The 20,807-nt window shown below is 69.8% G+C and overlaps 4 protein-coding genes across 5 annotated transcripts; 1 reads left to right on the forward strand and 3 right to left on the reverse strand.

The window, feature by feature from the left end:
- Nucleotides 1–44: 44 nt before the first annotated feature.
- NCAPH2 (non-SMC condensin II complex subunit H2) lies at nucleotides 45–9,748 on the forward strand (the record flags this gene model as incomplete). Its single annotated transcript, XM_082308464.1, has 21 exons — nucleotides 45–79; nucleotides 1,128–1,427; nucleotides 1,634–1,735; nucleotides 2,203–2,258; nucleotides 3,628–3,706; nucleotides 4,382–4,453; nucleotides 4,602–4,681; nucleotides 5,073–5,224; nucleotides 5,624–5,713; nucleotides 5,974–6,095; nucleotides 6,220–6,291; nucleotides 6,526–6,592; nucleotides 6,910–7,017; nucleotides 7,573–7,626; nucleotides 8,203–8,273; nucleotides 8,397–8,484; nucleotides 8,598–8,666; nucleotides 8,872–8,924; nucleotides 9,183–9,284; nucleotides 9,368–9,517; nucleotides 9,611–9,748. The coding sequence occupies exons 2-21, from the start codon at nucleotides 1,320–1,322 to the stop codon at nucleotides 9,746–9,748; spliced, it is 1,833 nt and encodes a 610-aa protein (XP_082164590.1). The 5' UTR covers nucleotides 45–79; nucleotides 1,128–1,319.
- On the reverse strand, nucleotides 8,596–11,561 carry SCO2 (synthesis of cytochrome C oxidase 2). Of its 2 annotated transcripts, XM_082308466.1 has the most exons (3): nucleotides 11,485–11,561; nucleotides 9,953–10,723; nucleotides 8,596–8,647 (listed from the first exon to the last, which is right to left on the reverse strand). In XM_082308466.1, the coding sequence occupies exon 2, from the start codon at nucleotides 10,714–10,716 to the stop codon at nucleotides 9,964–9,966; it is 753 nt and encodes a 250-aa protein (XP_082164592.1). In that variant the 5' UTR covers nucleotides 10,717–10,723; nucleotides 11,485–11,561; the 3' UTR covers nucleotides 8,596–8,647; nucleotides 9,953–9,963. The 2 variants fall into 2 exon arrangements, with proteins under 2 accessions (XP_082164592.1, XP_082164591.1); XM_082308465.1 differs by lacking the exon at nucleotides 8,596–8,647 and having other exon boundaries at nucleotides 9,943–10,723.
- Nucleotides 11,562–11,753: 192 nt separating this feature from the next.
- Nucleotides 11,754–16,966, reverse strand: TYMP (thymidine phosphorylase; the record flags this gene model as incomplete). The annotated part of the gene is given in 10 exon segments (XM_082310240.1): nucleotides 11,754–11,789; nucleotides 11,791–11,924; nucleotides 12,003–12,143; nucleotides 12,927–13,157; nucleotides 13,474–13,636; nucleotides 13,724–13,842; nucleotides 13,949–14,078; nucleotides 15,975–16,073; nucleotides 16,155–16,357; nucleotides 16,840–16,966. Coding segments are annotated over 10 exon segments (1,383 nt in total).
- Nucleotides 16,967–18,834: 1,868 nt separating this feature from the next.
- CIMAP1B (ciliary microtubule associated protein 1B) lies at nucleotides 18,835–20,807 on the reverse strand (the record flags this gene model as incomplete). The annotated part of the gene is made up of 6 exons (XM_082309760.1): nucleotides 18,835–18,915; nucleotides 18,995–19,135; nucleotides 19,213–19,334; nucleotides 20,201–20,302; nucleotides 20,391–20,594; nucleotides 20,699–20,807. The coding sequence occupies 6 exons, from the start codon at nucleotides 20,805–20,807 to the stop codon at nucleotides 18,835–18,837; spliced, it is 759 nt and encodes a 252-aa protein (XP_082165886.1).

Genomic DNA, 20,807 nt, shown 5'->3' on the forward strand with positions numbered 1-20,807 from the left:
AGACGTCAGCGCGCCCCGCCCCGCGCGTCACGTCGGGCGGGAAGCGCGAAATGGCGGCGGGCAGCGGGGCCGGGGCCTGGTGAGCGCCGGGGCCGCGGGGATCGGGATCGGGCTGCGTCCCCCGCTGCCCTCGGGGAGCCCGCGGCTGCGGGCAGCGTCTCCTGGGGCAGGCGTGGTGCTGGTGGCGGTGGTAGCGCTGCTTCTGGTGGCGGTGGTGGTGGTGGTGGTGGTGCTGCTGGTGCTGGTGGTGGTGGTGCTGCTGGTGCTGGTGGTGGTGGTGCTGCTGGTGCTGGTGGTGGTGGTGGTGCTGGTGCTGGTGCTGGTGGTGGTGCTGGTGCTGGTGGTGGTGCTGCTTCTGGTGCTGGTGCTGGTGGTGGTGGTGGTGCTGGTGGTGGTGGTGGTGCTGGTGGTGCTGGTGGTGGTGGTGGTGCTGGTGGTGGTGGTGGTGCTGGTGCTGCTTCTGGTGCTGCTTCTGGTGCTGCTTCTGGTGCTGCTTCTGGTGGTGCTGGTGCTTCTGGCGGTGCTTCTGGTGGTGCTGGCGGTCGTGCTGGTGGCGGTGGTGGTGCTGGCGGTGGTGGTGCTGGTGGCGCTGGTGCTGCTTCTGCTGGTGGTGGTGCTGGTGGTGTTTGTCTTGGAGCAGCTCGTCTGTCCTGGTGGTTTTGTGTCCAGCTTTGCTACAGCTGCCTCATGAGGCGAAAGATGACGTTATTTTCCTGGTTCTGGGTCCGTAGGTGCTGGGCTGGTGGGGTTCTGCTTTTCTGTGGGGCTGAGGGGAGCCCTCATCGCTCTCTGCAACGGCCTGAAAGGAGGCTGGAGCCGGGGGGGTCGGTCTCTGCTCCCCAGGAACAAGCGATGGGACGAGAGGGAACGGCCTCAAGCTGCGCCAGGGCAGGTTTGGGTTGGGTATTAGGGAAAATTTCTTCCCCCGAAAGGGCTGTCAGGCCCTGGCCCAGGCTGCCCAGGGCAGGGGTTGAGTCCCCATCCCTGGAGGGATTTAAAAGCCGGGGAGATGTGGTGCTTGGGGACATGGTTTCGTGGTGGCCTTGGCAGTGCTGGGTTAACGGTTGGACTTGGTGATCTTAAGGGTCTTTTCCAATGTAAACAATTCTGTGCTTCTGTGTTTACAGAGAATTTGTATTTGTTGAAATCCAGTTGACTTCAGGTTTCCACACCAGCCGGCTATCACAAGGCACCAGCTGTGCCCAGCTGTAGGTGGCCTGCCGCCCTCAGATGTCACCTGCCAGATCATCTGTTGAGGAACAGGTGCTTTAAGCCCGTTTAAACGCCACCGGGGGTCTGCCCCACCGGGAGTGGCTGCCATGGAGGAGGTGGAGTCGCGCTTCCTGCACCTCCTGCAGCCCATCCGCGACCTCACCAAGAACTGGGAGGTGGATGTGGCCGCCCAGCTCGGGGAGTACCTGGAGGAGGTAAGGGGGGCCCTGCGTCCCCAGCACGGGGTTGGGGAGGTTGGGTGTGACCTCTTCGGCCCCGCCTGTGCGGGGAGGGCTTTCTGTCTGCGCCCTGCAGCCCCCGGTGCGCTGCCGGCGCTCTTGATTTGTCCCTCTGGCTGTGCTGCCCTCAAATCCGGTCTGCAAGTCAGCCTTTCACTTTCCTTCTTTTGCGTGTTTTGCAGCTGGATCAAATCTGCATTTCCTTTGACAACGGCAAAACCACCATGAACTTCATAGAAGCGGCCCTGTTGATCCAGGGCTCTGCCTGCATCTACAGCAGGAAGGTGAGGAAGCTGGTGGCGACCGCCGCGTCGTGGCCCTGATCCTGTCACCCTGCCCGTCCCACAATCCCTCAGCCGGGGGTCCTGAGGCCGAGCGCCACGGGGGCTGCTCTGGGGAACTGGTTTTGAACGACTTGAACATAATAATGACTAATTGATGCGAAAGGATATAGGTTTATGATTCCTAAATTTAATCACTTTGTATGTGTTGGGGTTGGCAGCCTGGAAAAGAGCAAGAATTTTGCTGCTCAGCACTTTTCTTCTCTAGAGAGCGGAATACAAAAACCCTGCTTCCCCAAATCTGGCCTCAGAATGGCTCAAACGGCGAAAAGGACGATGAGGTTATCAAGGAACTGAACTCTCGCTGCCCGGAGATAAGGGGAGGGCGGTGGTTCATCCCAGCCTCAGCCGGAGTAGCTTTTCTGGGAGCCGCTTTCTCCTTCTCCAAGAGCCTGGCCCCTGTCTTGCAGGTGGAGTATCTCTACTCGCTGGTCTACCAGACGCTCGACTTCATCTCCAATAAAAAGTAAGTTTTCATCTCCGCCCCGGGGAGGCTGCCATTCTCCGCCGCGCCCTCGCTGCCTTGGCAGAAAACGCTGCCGCGTGCTTCTTGCCTCGCTGCTCTTGCCCTCTGCGTTGCTCTGCGTTGCAGTAAGGCCCGAGCCCTTCCCCGCTCTCTTTCCTGCTGAGGTTCGGGCGGAGAGCGAGGGAGCTGTGCGTCCTCTTTTGGACACAAGGCTGGGACTTGCCCCGCCTGCAGCGGGAGCCTGTGGGAAGGTCTGTGATCCCGCTCCGCCCCTAGGCAATTGTCTCTTTAAAAAAAAACTAAACAAACCTGTTGCAGCATCAGTTTCTAGCCCCCGTAAGGAGTTCTTTGAAGCAGAAGGATTTTTGTGGCTGCAGGAAGGTTCCCTGGTGTGACTTGCTTCAGCCCAGAGGGCCTGGGGCGGTGCTCATCCCCATGCATCTTCCAGCGGCATCATCCTGTGGTTTTCTTGCCACAGCATTTTGCTGTTGCGTAAGGAGAGGGTAAATCTTAGCGGGCAAGAAACCGTCCTGTGTGGCAAAGCAGCTTGTGATTTATTTTCCCCCTTATTGCTGAAAGCGGGGCTCTGCCCTCGCAGCTGCAGTTCCCGAGCTCCCTTGTGCTACTGGCCTGTCCCCAGCCCGGCGCCGGCTCTGAGCGCACTCTCTGCCGAGGAGAGGTCAGCTATCGGCGCCCTCCCGTCTGCGCTCAGACTGGGGATTTGGGGAAAGACGAGGTTTTTGCGCTGCACCTCGCTCCAAGCGAGGATGGCTTGGCTCCAGCCACGCAAACGAGCTTTCTGAGGGAACCGCCCTGCCTCCGCTTTGCCCAGCCGCGGGCCCCACTCGTAGGAGATATTGCCAGTTGTTCGGGGAGGCCGAGGCAGAGGACCCGAAAGCTCCTCTGCTTGGGCTGGAGCAACGTGAAGCTGCTGCAGAGGTTTCCAAAAGTCTCCAGCGATAATTTCCATGCTGTGGGATTGAAGTGAAACTTTCCCTCCTGTTTCAGTAACAGAGCTTCCGAGCTGGAATTGGTGTTTTTGTTCCAGATGGGATTTGTTGGGCAGGCTGGATCCCCCCTTCCCAAAAGCCCCAATTCCTTTGCAGCCCCCCACCGCCTTCCTGGGCAGGCGGAGAGGAGCGCTACGAGCGCCTTAGCTCGCTCTCGTCAGGGGAGCGTGCCGATGGCACGGCTGTCCAGCGGCGCTGACGGTCGCGCCGTCACCTCTCCGTGCCGCCCATAGCGCCGTGGGATGCTCCCGCTTAGAGACGCCGCAGCGGGGTTGGAGGGAGCCTGCCGCCGCTTCGCCTCCAGCCCTTCGCTGCTGCCCCAGGCAGATCCTGACCGCGTGTTTTGCTCCCTGACTCAGGCGGGAAAAACAGCCCAGCTCCGTGGGGCAGGACGGCAAAGACACCGACGCAACCTTTGGGGAGGAGGAGGAGGAGGAGGTGAGAGGGGCGTCTGTGCCCGGGCGCGGGGAGCGGAGCGCTTGGCGGCTAGCGTGCGCGGGCAGAGCTGGTTTCGGCTGCTGGGGCTGCAGGCAGCGGGGGCGTCCCCAGCGCTCCCCCCTTTCTGACTGGCGCCGTGGCTGCCGTCCCCTCTGCGTGCTCTCTCCTGCGTACGCTCTCCTGCTCTCCCCTCGCAGGGGCCGTTGAGCCCCACATCTCCCCGCTCTGCCCCAGGCACAGCAGGAGCACTCGGTGGGCTTTTTGTCATGATACCGCCGCGCTGGCCTCCAAGGGATGTGACCTGCTGCCTCGTAGCCCTCCCGGAGAAGAGCTAGCCCCTGTGCCCGCGTGGGGACCTCCCTCCATCCGCCCCGGGGCTTGACCTGCCCTAACTCGGGCTGTGTCTCTGGGCTGGACCCTTCCTGTGGCGGCGGGCACCTTCATTCCTTCCTCGCTGTCCTCCTGCCCATTGAGTGCTGCCCTCACAGCGCTGCGCGCTCCAGCCCCGCTTCTGTCCTGCTGCAGCAGCTCACTAGCTCGGTCTCTGCCGCTGGGTCTGTCCCGCTCGTGTGGTGCGGCCGTGGAATCGCCCCGCTGCTCCGGTTAGGGTCCCTCGGTGGCGGTGCGGCCCGGCAGGCCGAGCCGGGGTGACTGCTGGTGGGGGTCTCTCAGCAGTTCCTCTCCCTGGATGACATCAGGGACAGCAGCCAGGAGAACGTGGACATGAAGAAGGATCACCAGCCCAACGTAAGAGAAGCCCTTCTCCTCCTTTTCTGTCCTGCCCTGTGTCGGGGCTTCCCTGGATGAATCCGGGGCCGGTGCCACCCGGGCAGTGCTGTGCCGTGCTGGCCGCCTTCCCCGGGGTCGGTCCTGCCCTGCCGCCTCACCTTTGCAGGCTGTGAACATTGTTCCCTTGACTCCGATGTCTTTGGTCCCCCCGGAAGAGGCTGAGAAGAGGGACAACCCTCTGTTCAGGTGAGAGCCCCCCTCCCCGCGCCCCTCGGCCGCCCCTGTGGGTTTAGCTGGGCACCCCCGGTGCTGTAGTAGGGTCGGGCTCTCCCCATCACCGTAGCCGAGGAAGCAGCGCTTTGCCAGTTACAACTGGACGGCAGGAAGGTGGGATAATCCCACGGCCCGGAGAGCTGCGAGGCCTGGAGTCCTCTCGTGAAGGCAGGGCAGGAGGGTCCCCAGGGGCGGGACGAGCCGGGGCTGCGCTGGGAAATCCGGGCCAGACTCTGCTGGGCCAGAGGTGCTGGGAATGGCTGGCGGGAGGGCTGGGGCTGATCTCCCCGAGCAGGGGGGCTTTGGCTTCGGGGACAGGGCAGTGCCTGGTCTCGGGGGTCCCCTGACGGGTTTTTGCCCTCAGCCGGAAAGGGGAGATCCTCGCCAGCCGGAAGGATTTCCGGATGAACACGTGCACCCCTCACACCACCGGAGCCTTCCTGCTGGAGCTGGCGGGCCTCTCCCCCACCTGCCTGCAGGAGCGGCAGCGCGCAGGGAGCCCCGGCAGAGCGGCAGGTACGGGGGGCTCGGGGCGCCGATCGCTGTGGGGCTGCCGGCCGAGAGGCAGCATGGGGGGAGTACCCTGGGGCTCAGCACCCTGAGCCCAGCTCCCTGGGGCAGGGGAGACGTGACTGCAGCTTTCCTCTGCTGCCTGCCGCCGGCAAAACCCCGCTGCCTGCCCGAACAGCAGGGCCCCTCGTTGCCGGGTGCCGGGCAAGGGCAGGGGGCTGCCTGCTCCCTGGCTGTGGGGGGGAGGCTGCCCGTGTCCGTCAGCCTCGCCGGGGCCGGTGGGAAGGGGCAGCAGCGAGGCTGCTCTGCGTCAGCGCTGGCAGCCGGGGCTCCCGCGGGCAGGGGTGGCGTGGGGCCTCGCCTGCTGGGGTGGCCGCTGACCTCTCGCCTCTGTCACCTCGGCAGGAGCGCCATCCTGCATCCTCGGCAGCGGGAGGGAGCACGTTGGCGCCGGCGGGGCTCCCATCCAGGCGCTGAGCTTCTCTGAAGACGGAGGTGAGATGCGCGCGGTCGGCGGGCTGAGGGGAGATCTGTCTGTTTGTCCTTCCTGCCTGCGTGTCTGGGCAGAGCTACGTGTGTTCAGGCAGCTGCCGCTGCGCGGGATGCTCCTGCCCTCGGTAACATCGAGGCAGTCTGGGCCTCTCGGCAGCTTCAGCTGGCCCCTGGGCCACAGCAAGGGAAATTCCCAGGGGAACTCTGGTAGATGGGGTGGAAATGGGGGATCCCAGAGGCTTTTACGGTGTTTGGCCATTTAGTTCCCCCGCCAGGTGCCGCAGGAGCAGATGATGACGACAGCAGAGGGGACGATGTGCCTGGAGCACCAGAGGACACTGTGGAAATGGCTCCGGCTGCTAACGAACACGTCGAGGCACAGAGGGTAGGTGTGGGCAGGGGCTCGTGGGGGCAGTGCCGCCGCCTCACTCCTTCCCCGGAGCCCGGCTGCCCCGCGCTTCGCTGCCTGGTGCCGCGGGAAACTCACTGGCTCGTTCTGCGTCTGCCAGAGCGCGCCCCAGGCGAAGGGGTACATGCTGCGGGAGCCAGCCCCTGCCGAGGACCCCAAAGCCCACATCAAGGTAGGGGGGCCCAGAGCCGGGGAGCCTCTCTGAGTCCATGTGGGACGCTGTGGGAAGCCCTGGGACGCCCCTGCCCTCCCCACCACGTTCTGTGCCGCGCCGGTGCCGATGGTGGGGTGACCCCCTGAGCCAGGCGGCTCCTGTGTGCCCACCCTGAGTTGCCACAGGGACCTCGGCTGGGAGCAGAGCGGCCCGGAGCTGTGCTGGCTTCATCTGTGCTCGCTCCTCCGCCAGGAGATGCTGGATCCATGGCAAAGCCTCGACCCCTTCGGTGACTCCGAGGACAAGCCGTTCAAGAAAGGTATTTGAGGCGGAGCTGGGGCAGAGGGGCTGCTCCCCAGCTTTTGGTTTGCCCCGGACAGGCCGGGGCCCGGCTGCGCAGGGGCAGCATGGCTCGGTTCCCCAGCCACTTGTCCCTCGGCGTCCCCAAAGCCGCAGCAGGTCCTTCCCAGCGCCGCGATGGGCAGAGGGGCCCAGGAGCGGGGTAGCTGCCCCATCCCGGGCCCTCGGGGGCAGCTGGGCTGCGCTCAGAGCAGCGGCACGGGACTCCCCATGGCACCCAGTGCCGCTTGCGCCGGCCCCGGCCCCGCGGGGCCGCTGATCCCTGCCTGCCTCCAGGGAGGCCCTTCCTGGTGCCGCACGGCCTGGACGACATGGTTGGTGGCAAGCGGAAGAGAAAGGGACCAAGGAAGCTCCAGGACTTCATGGCGTGGTTCTCTGCAGCCTGTGAGTATCGTGGCCGTAGTGTTTCCTGCAGGATCCTGCCGTGATCCGGCCTTCTCGGCCAGGAAACGCCCTGCCCAAACCCCTGTGCTGTGTGTGTGCCAGTCCTGGCCGGCCCAGTTTGGCAGCGGCTGCGGTCCTGCAGCTGGCATCCCTGCTCTGGCCCTGGCCTCGCTGGCGCTGCCCAGGCAGCTCCCTCCCGTTTACCGCGTGGGGTGTGAATCGCCCTCGTTGGCCCAGGAGCCCCTCACCCGGGCCGTACCTCAACCGAGCGGAAAGGGGCGGATTATCTGAGCAGCTGCCAGAGCTCTCACCTGGAGCTGGTGGTGGCTGTCCTGGGCCCGGCCAGGGCACCTTTGGGGGAAGGACGTGGCCCTGGAGGTGACAACCGGCTCGCTGCATGCGGTGATGGTAGCGGAAGCAGTGGTGCCGTCACCGGGGCGCTGCCTGCCGCCTCCAGCCCTCGTGCGCCTGCTCTCCCTGCCGCCTTCCCCGGGAGCCCTCAGGGGGTCGGCGCCTTTGGCCGGTCGTAACTTTGATCCTCTCCGGTTCCCCCAGACAACAACGTTGCCGACAGCAGGAAAACCAGGAGGAAAGGGCCGACGTTCGCAGGTGAGCGGGATGTGGCGGGGCGGGTGGGAGAGGGGTTGTTTTGCTCCCAGCCTGTGCCCTGCGCCACGCCACTGCCATGCCCCACGCCGTGCGGCCTCCCTGGGTGGGCTGGGGCTGCAGAGCAGCAGGGAGCCGTGCTGGGGAGCCGAGTCCAAGGCGAGTCCTCGGGTGGGAAGGGGCTCCCCGCGGCTGCGGAGCCAGAGCCGCTGTGGCAGGGCTGTGCCGGGGGAGCTCACGGGCGGCACCAGCAGAGCCCCGCTGCCGGGGCCAGAGGAGGATGTCCTAATTTAGGAATCACGGGGGATTTCTAGGCCTTGCGGCTGTCCCTCTTTCAAAAAGCAAACCCGAAATCTGGCCGAGCTAAACCTCACCTGGCCGGCTGCAGAGCCGCCCGCCGTCCCGTGACTCCGTGGCTGCAAAGCCCCTCCTGTGCCGGGGGCCCGGCTTCTGCACGGGTGGTGGGGCGCCGGGGGAAGCCCCAGAACCGTGCGGGGGGAGCCTGGGAGGGCTTCCTTGGGGCTGGGGGGGCGGAGGGGAGGGCGCGCTGCCCGGGCCTGGCACCCCGTCTCTCGGCAGATCTGGAGGTGCTGTACTGGAAGCAGCTGAAGGAGCGGCTGGCGGCGCAGAGGAAGCCGCAGAGCCGGGCGGTGAGCGGGCAGCGCGGGGGGAGCTGGGCTCAGCGGGACCCTGCCCACCCTCGCGGGCACCGGGGGGCAGGGGAGCCCCTTGCGGGGGGCCAGGGCGGGGGGCTCAGGGCTGCTCCCTACCAGGGGCCGCTGTGGACGCTGCCGCCGCCGTGCGAGGAGGAGCCGGACCTGCTGGAGGAGGAACGCGGGGCCGACTGCCACGAAGGAGCCGGTACTTCTGCTCCCCAGCCCCCCCACGTCCCCAGCTGGGGTCCCATCCTGCCCCTCCTGCGGCGGCGGCTGGGGACCCCAGGGGGGCACTGAGCAGGGCTCCCCTCCCGGCAGGCGACGACTTTGCGGAGCACGACGACATCCAGCCCGAGGGCCCGGAGGAGCTGGGGGAAGAAGCCCTGGGTGAGCGCTGGTGGCCGGGTGGGCAAGCGTGCTCCCCTCGGCACAAGCCCCACGGCCTTGGGGCCAGGCCAGGGTGTGCTGCAGGTGGGGGGCTGCTGCCATACCCCATCCCAAACACCCCTGCCCTGTCCGTCTGTCCGTCCTCGGGAGCGTGAGGCGTTGGCAGCACGGTGTGGCTGCTGGTGACGCTCTGCCCCCCCCGCAGGCCCCGGTGACCTGGGCTCACTGGGCTACGAGGAGCTGGTGCGCAGGAACGTGGTAGGTGCCCGCGGTGGGGATGGCGTGGGGACAGCACAGGGACGGCGTGGGGACATGGGAATGGCGTAGGGACAGTGTGGGGGCATGGGGATGGTGTGGGGATGGCGCGGAGGCGTGGGGATGGCATGGGGACAGCGTGGGAGCATGGGGACGGCGCAGGGGCGTGCTGGTGGTGGTGGGGGGCTCTGGCCCAGGGTGGGCGCGAGGAGGGGGCAGCAGCTGGAGGGTTTGGGTGCCCCCGCTCCCCTCTCCCCGCAGGAGCTGTTCATCGCCAACTCCCAGAAGTACGCGCAGGAGACGGAGCTGTCGCAGCACGTCCGCCGCTGGGAGGAGCGGATGGGGCCGCTGCTGCAGGAACAGGCAGGCAGCAGCGCGGGCAGGGGGCCGAGGCGGGCGGGGGGCCGGCAGCCCCCTGCCCGCGGCTGAGCCCGCTCTGCCCGCAGGAGGAGCGAGCCGCCTTCGACATCCACGGCTACGGGGACACGCTGGCGAGCGGCTGCGGGGACCTGGGCGAGTGGCGGTCCTTCGCCAGCCTGGTGGCCGGGCAGCCCCCCTTCGAGGTCTGCCGCTACATGCTGGCCTCGCTCCAGCTGGTAAGCGCGGGGGGCGGCGGGGGGACCCTGGGACCTCCTGGGACCCCCCCCAGTCCACCCACCGCTCCCCCTTCCCTCCCTCCCTCTCCCCAGGCCAACGACTACGTGGTGGAGCTGGGGCAGGAGCCGGGGCTGGAGGAGGCGCTGGACACCATGCGGCTGCGGCTCCTCACCCGCCGGCGGCCGCAGGACCGCTTCCACACCTTCCAGCCCCCCTCCACCTGCCCCTGAGCCGGCGACCCCCCCCGTGCGTCCCCCCGCAGCCCCCCGGGAATAAACCCCTCCTTCGGTAAAGGCTCTGCTGTCGGGGGGCGGGCAGGGGCGCTCCGCGGAGCCCGGGGAGGGAGAAGCCGCTTCCCCTGTCCCAGGATGGCGGCGGGGGTGGCGGGGGGGTCCTACCCGGGCCCGCGGGAGGCGTTTTTGGGGTGCAGAGACCTTTATTGCCCTCAGTCGAGGAGCGGCTCGTAGGTCTCCATGTGCCGGCGGACGCTCTGGGCGATCTGGACGTCGGTCTTGCTGCGGCCGTAGTAGTCGAGGAAGAGGCCGTCGGGGCCCAGCAGGTAGATGACGACGGTGTGGTCCACCAGGTAGTCGCCGTCCTCGTCCTTGGGGCCGGCGCTGGCGTAGACGCGGTAGGCGCTGCCGGCCGCCCGCACCTCCTCGGGGCTGCCGGTCAGCCCCAGCAGCCGGGGGTGGAAGTCGCGGACGTAACGCCCCAGGGCCGCCACGTCGTCGCGCTCGGGGTCGACGGTGATGAAGAGGGGCTGGACGGGAGGCAGGCCCGGCTCCTGCTCCAGCAGGGCCACGGCCCGGCTCAGCTTGCCCAGCTCCTCGGGGCAAATGTCGGGGCAGTGGGTGAAGCCGAAGTAGAGCAGCACCCACTGCCCGCGGAAGTCGGCCTTGCTCCGCCGCCGCCCCTCCTGGTCCAGCAGCCCGAAGTCGCCCTGCCCCAGCGCCAGCGCCCGCAGCTCCGCCCGCCGCCGCGCCCGCCGCCGCCGCTCCCGCTCCTCCCGCAGGTACAGCCAGCCCGCCCCCGCCGCCGCCGCCACCCCCGCCGCCACCGCCACCCGTCCCCACAGCGGCAGCGCCCCGGCGCCCGCCCGGGAGCGCAGGCCTCGCCGGGGCGGCAGCGGGCGCGGCGGCGGGCGGGGCGGCGGGCAGCGGGTCAGGCAGCGGGCGGGCAGCAGGGCCCGGAACATGGCGGGGCTGCGGGGAGGGGCCGTGATGGGGGGCGGCTCCCGCCCTGACGCCCTTTGACCCCTCACCCTTGCCCTGTGACCCCCAGCCCTGCCCCCCCATCCCCCTTGACCCCCACCCTGCCACCCTTTGACCCTTTGCCCCTGTGCCCTTTGACCCCCAGCCCAGCTGTCCTCTGCCCTTTGACCCCTCACTCTTACCCCTCCTGCTGCCCTTTGACCCCCCCAACCCTCCACCCTGCTGCCCTTTGACCCTTCACCCCAGCCCCTATGGTGCCCTTTGAGCCCTCAGCCCACCCCTTCTTCTGCCCTTTGACCCCCCAGCCCTGCCCCCAGTGCCCTTTGACCCCCACCCTGTTTATCCTGCTGCCCTTTGACCCCCCAGTCCTGCCCCATGCCCTTTGACCCCACCCTTTGACCCCTCAGCTCAGCCCCCTGTGCCCTTTGACCCCTCAGCCCACTCCTCCTGCTGCCCTTTGACCCCCCTCAGCACTGCTCCCCCAGTGCCCTTTGACCCCAACCCCGGCTGTCCTGCTGCCCTAACCCCAGCCCTGCCCTTTGACCCCCAACCCCCACTTCCCGCCGCCCTCTGCCCCCCCACTTTTTGCTGCCCTTTGACCTCTTAGCCCCGCCCCAAAGCATCTTTTGACCTCCGAGCCCCGCCCCTCCTGCTGCCCTTTAACCCCTGACCCCGCCCCTCCTGCTGTCCTCTGCCCTCCCACCTCCCCGCCGCCGCCCTCCGACCCCCGGTGCCCCCTGCCCCCGACTGACCTTTGCCCTCTGACCCCGAGCCGCGTCCCGCCCGCACCGCCCGGTGCGCGCCGCGCCGCCGAGGCCCCCGGAAGCGGAAGTGGCGGGGGGGCGGAACGGGGAGGGCGCATGCGCACTGTGTCCACTCGCCGCCGCCACAGCCGTTCTGCGCATGCGCATACCCGCCCATCCGCCAGGGGGCGCCCTGCGGGGCCGTGACCCCGGCCCTGGCGCGGGCAGGAGCGGGGCAGGCGCGGGCAGGAGCGGGCAGGCGCGGGCAGGACGCGTCTCTATTGCCCGTCCCCGCGGCGGGGGGGGGCTCCCGGGCGGCAGCAGCGCCTCGGCCAGGCGGGGCGGGGCGGGGCCGGGCGGGCCCGGGCCCAGGCGCAGGGCGGCCTGCAGGGCCCGGCGCGCCCCGGCCCCCAGGGCCCCCTCGTGGTGCAGCCGCAGCCAGGGCTGGCCTGCGGGCAGGGCCGGCGGTGGGCAGGGGCTCCGCCGGCCCCCCCCGGCCCCCCCGGCCGCCCCCGGCCCCCCGTTACCTTCCCGCAGGCGCTGCCCCGCGGCCACCAGCAGCTCGGCGCCCACGCGGGGGTTGATGCGGTCCCCGGCCCGGGCCCGGCCGGCCCCCAGCTCCTGCAGGACGTGGGCCAGCGGCAGGGCCTCCACCCGCTGCACCCAGCCTGGCCCGGGGCAGGGGGTGTTGGGGAGCCCCAGGCGCAGGGGGTGTGGGGTGGGGGTGCGGGCAGGGGGCTGGGGGTCAGGACCCTGAGGGGTGCAGGGTATGGGGAGCCCCAGGCACAGGGGGTGGGGGGTCCCCAAGCACAGGGGATGTAGGGTAGGGAGTGCAGGCAGGGACCCCGGGCTGTGGGGGAGCCCCAGGACCCCCAGGGGAGCAGGGTGTGGGGAGCCCCAGGGGCAGGGGGTGCAGGCAGGGACCCGGGGGGCTGGGAGTCAGGGACCCGGGGGGTGTGGGGAGCCCAAGGCATGGGCGATGTGGGGCGGGGGGGTGCAGGCAGGGCCCCCGGGGTGTTGAGGAGCCCCAGGGGGGCAGGGGCTGGGGCAGGTGGGGAGCCCCAGGTATAGGGGGTGGGGGCAGGGGCTGCAGGCAGGCACCCGGGGGCTGGGGGGTGTGGGGAGCCCCAGGTACAGGGGGTGTGGGGTAGGGGTGCAGGCAGGGGGCTGGGGGTCAGACCCTGAGGAGTGCAGTGTGTGGGGAGCCCCAGGCACAGGGGGTGCGGGGTGCAGGCAGGGACCCTGGGCTGTGGGGGAGCCCCAGGACCCCCAGGGGGGCAGTGTGTGGGGAGCCCTAGGCACAGGGGCTGTGGGGCAGGGGGTGCAGGCAGGGACCCCGGGGTGGGGGGAATAAGCCAGGGAAGCCCTGAGCATCCCAGAGGGTGAGGGGGTCAGGGTGTGGGGTGTTTGGGGGCAGGGGGTGGGTGGGCGCTGCCCCCATCCCCGCTCACCTGCACAGGGTGCGGGCAGCTCCTCGCGGACGCTGGCCTGCCCCAGGACCTGGCAGCGCTGGGCTGGGGTCCCGGTGCAGAGGCGTTGGGCGGTGGCGGGGGGCACCCCTTGCGCCCGCAGCATGGCCTCGAAGGTGCGCAGTGCCGAGCCGTCGTCCAGCGCCTGGCCCAGCCGCTCCCGGCCCTGCTCCGCCGTCCCGGCCAGCCCGCACTGCCACAGCAGCAGCCCGCCTGCGGGACGCGGGCTGGCACCCCCGGAGCCGGAGGGGACCCCCACCCCACCGCTGCCCCCAGCCCTGCTCCCCTCCCCACCTCCCACCTGGGCAGGGGGCTGGGGGCGATGGGGGGGTAGGGTGTCGAGGGGGACAGAGGGACAGAGGTGGATCTGGGGACGGGGACGGGGACACGGGACAGGACCCCGGGGTGTGTGGACAGGGGGACAGGGGCAGGGACGCAGGGATGGACCCCGGGGCTGGGGGGTGCAGGGCCAGGGCGGGGGGCTCGTGCGGGGGCCCTGGGCCCTTCCCGCCCCGTTCCCGTGGCTGACCCAAGGCGGTGACCAGCTCCCGCAGGTCGGGGGGGCCGCCCCCCTCCAGGCACTCCAGGGCCTCCAGCACCTCCAGCGAGTTGCCCACGCAGCGGCCCAGTGGCTCATCCATGCGGCTCAGCACGGCTGCCGTGCGGATGCCCAGCTCCTCGCCCGCCGCCACCTGCGTGGGAACAGCGGGCAGGGCAGGAGGTGGCCCCGGTGGCCTCCGTCCCGGGGCAGAGGGGCTCGTGGGGGGCCGGGGGCTCACCAGGCTCTGGGCCAGCTCCCGCGCGCTCTCCTGCGTGGGGTACAGGGCCGCGCTCCCGAACTTGACGTCCAGCACCAGCGCCGAGAGCTGCTCCGCTGCCTTCTTGCTCAGGATGGAGGCTGGGGCCGGAGCAGCCTCACTGGGGCCGCTGCCCTCGTCCCCCTGCCCTCGTCACCCCGCCCTCGCCCCTGCAGGGAGCAGGGCGCCCACCCCGGCCCCCCGTACCTGTGATGAGGGGCAGGCTGTCGACAGTAGCGGTGACGTCCCGCAGGGCGTACAGCACCCGGTCGGCCGGCGCCAGCTCCTCGCTCTGCCCCACGATGCAGCAGCCCACGCGCTCCAGGATGCTCTGCATCTGCGGGAGCATCGGCACGCTGCATCCCGCATCCCATCCGCACCCCACATCCTGTCGGCATCCCGTGTCCCATTGGCATCCCACACCCATTGGCATGGAATCATAGAATCACAGAATCGTTAAGGTTGGAAAGGACTCTGAGATCATCGAGTCCAACCGTTCACCGAACTGCCAGGTCCACGTCCAAACCCTGTCCCTGAGCACCACATCCACGCGTTTTTTGAGCACTTCCAGGGACTGTGATTGCACCCCTGCCCTGGGCAGCCTGGGCCAGGGCCTGACCACTCTCTCTGGGAAGAAGTTTTTCCCAATACCCAACCCAAACCTGCCCTGGCGCAGCTTGAGGCCGTTCCCTCTCGTCCCATCGCTTGTTCCTGGGGAGCAGAGACCGACCCCCCCGGCTCCAGCCTCCTTTCAGGCCCTTGCAGAGAGCGATGAGGGCTCCCCTCAGCCTCCTCTTCTCCAGGCTGAGCCCCCCCAGCTCCCCCAGCCGCCCCTCCCCAGCCTTGTGCTCCAGCCCCTGCCCCAGCCTCGCTGCCCTGCTCTGGCCACGCTCCAGCCCCTCCATGGCCGCCTTGGGGTGCGGGGCCCAGCGCTGAGCACAGCATTCGAGGGGCGGCCTCACCAGTGCCCAGCGCAGGGGCACCATCACCTCCCTGCTCCTGCTGGCCACACCGTTCCTGACACAAGCCAGGATGCCCTGGGCCCTCTTGGCCACCTGGGCACCCTGCTGGCTCATGTCCAGCGGCTGTCGACCAGCACCCCCAGGCCCTTTCCCGCCGGGCAGCTCCCAGCCGCTCCTCCCCACGCCTGCAGCGGTGCCTGGGGTTGTTGTGCCCCCAGGGCAGGACCCGGCCCTGAGCCTTGCTGACCCTCACCCCGTGGCCTGGGCCCATCGCCCCGGCCTGGCCAGGGCCCTCTGCAGAGCCTCCTGCCCCCCAGCAGATCAACGCTCCTGCCCAACTTGGTGTCATCTGCAAACTGGCGGAGGGTGCCCTCCATCCCCTCGCCCAGATCATTGATAAAGATGTTAAACAGACCTGGCCCCAGTACTGAGCCCTGGGGAGCACCACTGGTGACCGGCCGCCAACCGCATGTGACTCCATTCACCACCACTCTTTGGGCTCAGCCATCCGGCCATCCTGCTCCCCAGCAGCATCCCATATCCCATTGGCATTCCGCGTCCCATTGGCATCCCACGTCCCATTGGCATCCTGCATCCCATCCACATCCCGTGTCCCATCAGCATCCCACATCCAAGAGCGCATCCAGAGCAGGGCAGCGAGGCTGGGGCAGGGGCTGGAGCACAAGGCTGGGGAGGAGCGGCTGGGGGAGCTGGGGGGGCTCAGCCTGGAGAAGAGGAGGCTGAGGGGAGCCCTCATCGCTCTCTGCAAGGGCCTGAAAGGAGGCTGGAGCCGGGGGGGTCGGTCTCTGCTCCCCAGGAACAAGCGCTGGGACGAGAGGGAACGGCCTCAAGCTGCGCCAGGGCAGGTTTGGGTTGGGTATTAGGAAAAATTTCTTCACCTCAAGGGCTGTCAGGGCCTGGCCCAGGCTGCCCAGGGCAGGGGCTGAGTCCCCATCCCTGGGGGGATTTAAAAGCCGGGCAGATGTGGTGCTCGAGGACATGGTTTAGTGGTGGCCTTGGCAGCGCTGGGTTAACAGTGGGACTCGATGATCTTAAGGGTCTTTTCCAACCTTAACGATTCTATGATTCTATGATTCTATCCCATTGGCAGATTCTATCCCATCGGCATCCCGCACCCCATCCCACATCGCATCCCGCGTCCCATCGCATCCCAGTTCCCACCAGAGCCCCATGTCCCATCATCCCCCACCCCCCGGCCCGGCGTGCCCGCAGGGCGCCGGCGTGGCGGTGGCCGCGTCCCCGTCCCTCACCTGCTCAGGGCTCTGGGAGACGCAGAAGCCAGGGATGGCCTCCAGCTTGTCCAGCGTGCCCCCGGTGTGGCCCAGGCCCCTCCCGCTGATCATGGGCACCTGCGGGCGCGGGGCGGGTGGGCACGGGGGGCACGGGGACCCTCACCCGGCCCCGTCGGCCCGGCCCGGCCCCCCGCTCACCTTGCAGCCGCAGGCGGCCAGGGCGGGGGCCAGGGCCAGGCTGACCTTGTCCCCCACACCACCCGTCGAGTGCTTGTCCACCAGCAGCCCCTGCCAGGCCGGGGGCCAGGCCAGCGCCCGGCCCGAGGCCGCCATGGCCCGCGTCAGGGCCAGCGTCTCCGCCACGTCCATGCCCCGCAGCCGGATGGCCATCAGCATGGCGCCTGGGGACACAGGGGTGGGCAGGGCCGGACCCCGCTCTCCACCCCGGGACCCCCACCCCGGGCCCTGCAGCCCCTGGCTCCGGCGTCCCCGTCCCATCCCAACCCGAGGGGCTCCCTCGTTCCTCTGGGGTGGTCCCCAGCCGTGTCCCCTGGCCATGGCCCCCGGCCACGTCCCAGGGCTGGCCATCCTGTCCCACGTGCCGCCCTCCGCTGGGACCCCCACCCACATTGCCCTGGCCACGTCCCCCTGCGTGTCCCACTGCGCCAGCCCTCACCATGTCCCTCTGCCAGGTCCCCGGCGCTGTCCCCCGGAGGCCGTGTCTCCTCGACGTTCCCCACCACGTCCCCGTGCCGCGGCCCCCGCCGTGCCCCTGGCCGTATCCCCCGCCACGTCCCACTGCCACGACCCCCTTCTGCCTCCCCCCAGCCCCGTCGCCCCGGCACGTCCCCGGGCCGTGTCCCCCACCCCGCCGTGCGCCCACCAATCTGGCCCTGCTGCGCGGTGCCCTCCGTCACGCCGCGCACGAAGCTCTGGATCTCCTCCTCCTCCAGCCGCTCGCCATCCCGCTTCTTGCGGATGAGGGTCGGGAGGGAGGCCTGGGCGGCCATCCCCGGTTCCCCACAGCCGGCACCCACTCCCGCAGCTCCTGCCCAGCCTGGCCCCGTGCCCGTGGCAAGGAGGCGTCTCCGACGCTGGACTCTGTCCCCGGGGCAGCGAGCGAGGGTCGGGCCAGGCGGGGAGAGGCCGGAGCGGGTGGGTGGCAGGGCTGGGCACCCCGTTCCCCACCGGGTAGCACAGCACGGCCAGCCCTACCTCGGACCCCCACAGCTCTCAGCATCCCCACCCGCAACACCCGCAGCACCCATGGTTCCTGCAGCACCCATGGCACTCATGGTACCTGCAAGCACCCACAGTACGCGCAGCACCCACGGTGCCCTCAGCATGGGGGGTGTCCCATGGCACTTTGCTGATGAGTGCCCCCTCCCTGGCCGGTGCCCCCAGTGCCACCCCACACCCTGAGGTCCTGCGTGGGGTCCAGGTGGCCCTGTGTGTCCCCCCCCAGCCACTGGGGTGGCCCCGGCCCCAGGGGGACGGGGCAGGGGGCCAGGTGGGTGCCTGCTGAGGGGTTGAGGGCTCTGGTGCCATGGGGAGGGAGGCGAGTGCCCAGCGTGGGGACCCGTGGCCAGAGTCAGGCCCAGGTGGCAGCAGGATGGGCACAGCGGGGGTCCCGGCACAGCCGTGGCACCGTGGCATGGCGGGCAGAGCGCCAGCACCCAGCGGCACGGGGAGCCGGTGGCACCGGCTGTGCCCCAGCCGAGGCTCGCTGCCGTCCTCTGCCCTTTGCCCGGCTGGGACGGGGAGCGCCCGTGGCAGAACCCCGCTGCTCAGGGGGTCACGGCCGGGCAGGCGGGGAAGGGACGGGGAGGGGATGGGGTGGGATGGGGTGGGATGGGGAGGGGATGGGGTGGGATGGCGTTTTGCAGGAACGTCAGCAGCAAAGGGCAGGATGAGGGAAGCGGGGCCCTGGGCTGGGGGGGCTGGGGACTCGGTGGCCCCGAGGGCACAGAAAGTCCCAGGACCTCCCTGCCCGCTTTGCGCCGGCTCTGCCCTCCGGCCCCCGGTGCCCCTGGCTGCACCCAGAGCGGGGGCGGGCAGGAGCCCCTCGGGCAGCAAGACGGGATGGGATTGGGTGGGGTGGGGTGGGGTGGGGTGGGGTGGGGATGGGGATGGGGATGGGATTTGGATGGGATGGGATGGGGATGGGATGGAATGGGATGGGATGGGATGGGATGGGATGGGATGGGATGGGATGGGAGAGGATCAGATCGGATGGGGATGGGGATGGGGATGGGATTCAGATGGGATGGGATGCGATGGGATGGGATGGGGATGGGATGGGATGGGATGGGATGGGATGGGATGGGATGGAAAGGATGGAATTGGACAGGATCAGATTGGATGGGGATGGGGATGGGGATGGGGATGGGATTGGGATGGGATGGGACAGGATGGGATGGAATAGGATGGGACAGGACGGGATGGGGTGGGATGGGATGGGATGGGATGGGACGGGATGGAATGGGGCAGGATGGGATAGCATGACCAGCCAGCCAGTGTCAGCTGGGTGCGCTGGGCAGGCGGCAGGGATGGGGCTGGAGCAGGGAGAGGGCTGGTAGCCATGTGGGCAGCGCATCCTCCACCCCGGCACGCACCGGCCCGGGGTGTCCTCCAGGAGGGAAGGGCGCGGGCTGGGAAAAGGGCAGCTGGCAGGGGCCGGTGCTCCCCAACCCCCCCGGCATGGCTGCGGTGTCTGGGCGGTGCTGCCCAACCCAGGGCGGAGCGGGACGGGGCAGCCCCGGCCGGGCGACGCGGTGGGACACGAGGAGAGCAGGAGAGCGACGCTGGCTGAAGGCACCAATCTTTTGGCATCGGTTGTCTCCATCGCCCGCGGCCCCGCGGCATCCCCGCGGCCCCCCTAGTCGGGGACGTCCACGATGAGGGGAGCCAGGTAGTTCGAGTGCCGGATCCCGAACGTCGGCCCCTGCTGCCGGCCCTGCTGGGCGGAGGGACAGCGGCGGTGAGGGCCGGGGGTCTCGTGGCTGCCCGCGCCGGCGGGACCCCTCTCACCCCCTCACCTGCTCAGGGCTGTAGGCGCCGGGTCCGGGCTTGATGGTGGTGTCGCCGGGGAGGGGGTTGCGCGCCAGCATGCTGTACTGCGGCGCCCGCCGCTTGTAGACGTCAGCGTCCACCACACGGTAGCTGCAGGGCCCCGGCGTCTGTGGGCAGAGGGCGCGGTGACGCGGCCCCGGCCCCGTGGCCCCCGGCCCCCGGCCCCCGGCCCCCCGCCCCTCACCTTGCACAGGTCCTCGTAGAAGGCGCCGACGTTGCTGCGCCCCGGTATGGAGTAGTTGGGGGCCGAGCTCTTGCTCACCACGCGGGGCCCCAGCATGGGGGGCAGCCGGTAGGCAGCGGGGCCTGGGGGCAACGGGGCTCAGCCGGGCCCTGCCGGCGGCTGCGGTGCGGTGGGGCGGGGGGGGTTACCCGCCTTGGGGAGGGGGGATCAGGCCAGGGATTATGGAGGGCCCAGCCTGGGGATGATGGGGGGTTTGACCCTGGGATGATGGGGGGGGCTCATCCCGGGGAAAATGGGGGGCTCATCCTAGGGATGATGGGGGCTCTGCCCTGGCATGATGGGGGACCCAGCCCTGGGATGATGGGGGCCTCAGCCCGGGAATGATGAGGGACCCAGCCCTGGGATGATGGGGGGGTTCAGTCCTGGGGAAAATGGGGGGCTCATCCCAGGGATGATGGGGGGGGGCTCAGCCTGGGCATGATGGCGGGGCTCAGCCCGGGGATGATGGGGGGGGTTCAGTCCTGGGGAAAATGGGGGGCTCATCCCGGGGATGATGGGGGGCTCAGCCTGGGGTTGATGGGGGCTTAGCCCTGGGATGATGGGGGGACCCAGCCCAGGGATGATGGGGGGGCTCAGCTTGGGGATGATGGGGCGCTCATCCCGGGGATGATGGGGGGCTCGGCCCAGGGATGACAGGGGGCTCATCCCGGGGATGATGGGGGGCTCAGCCTGGGGTTGATGGGGGCTTAGCCCTGGGATGATGGGGGGACCCAGCCCAGGGATGATGGGGGGGCTCAGCTTGGGGATGATGGGGCGCTCATCCCGGGGATGATGGGGGGCTCAGCCCAGGGATGACAGGGGGCTCATCCCGGGGATGATGGGGGGCTCGGCCCAGGGATGACAGGGGGCTCAGCCCAGGGACGATGGGGGGCCCAGCCCAGCCCAGGGGGGACGATGGGGGGCCCAGCCCGGCCCCCGTCTCTCCTACCCGGCGTCTGGTGGCTGGCGCTGTGGCGGGTGCGGGAGCGGAGGGAGCAGGCGGGCGCGGAGGGGAAGGCCACCCTGCCGGCCCTCTCCGGGGAGTAGCAGCCTGGGGGCAGCGGGGCGTCGGGGCCATGGGCATGGCTGGGGGGGTCCCCGGCCCTGCCGCCTCCCTGGGGCTCCCGGCCCCCCCTCACCTGGCCCGGGGGTGCGGATGGGCGGCAGGTCGCGGGGGCGGCCGTAGATGGAGAAAGCGGGGGTCCCGTCCTTGCCCTTGGCGGTGGTCCCGGGGGGCAGCAGGTAGGCGGGTCCCGGGGAGCGGTCCTCCAGCCGCCCCCCCACCCGCACCCCGAAGCTGTAGGCGGGGGCGCGGCCGCGGGAGGGGTCGTGCAGACGGTAGCCTGCGTGGGCAGGGGGCTCGGTGGGCTGCGGGACCCCCGGCCCCCCGCTCCCCGGCGCCCCGCCGGCACCACGGCCTCCCCGGCCCCCTGCGGCCCCGACTCACCGACGTTGGTGGGGAGCCCGTACTTGGGCCCGGGGCTGCTGTAGAGAGCCGCGATGGGGCCACGGGGGCGGTGGGGCCTCCAGCTGCCCACCCAGGCGTTGGCCGACAT

Source organism: Platalea leucorodia (assembly GCF_965183815.1).
Source record: "Platalea leucorodia genome assembly, chromosome: 4".
In the NCBI taxonomy this organism is placed as follows: Eukaryota; Metazoa; Chordata; class Aves; order Pelecaniformes; family Threskiornithidae; genus Platalea; species Platalea leucorodia.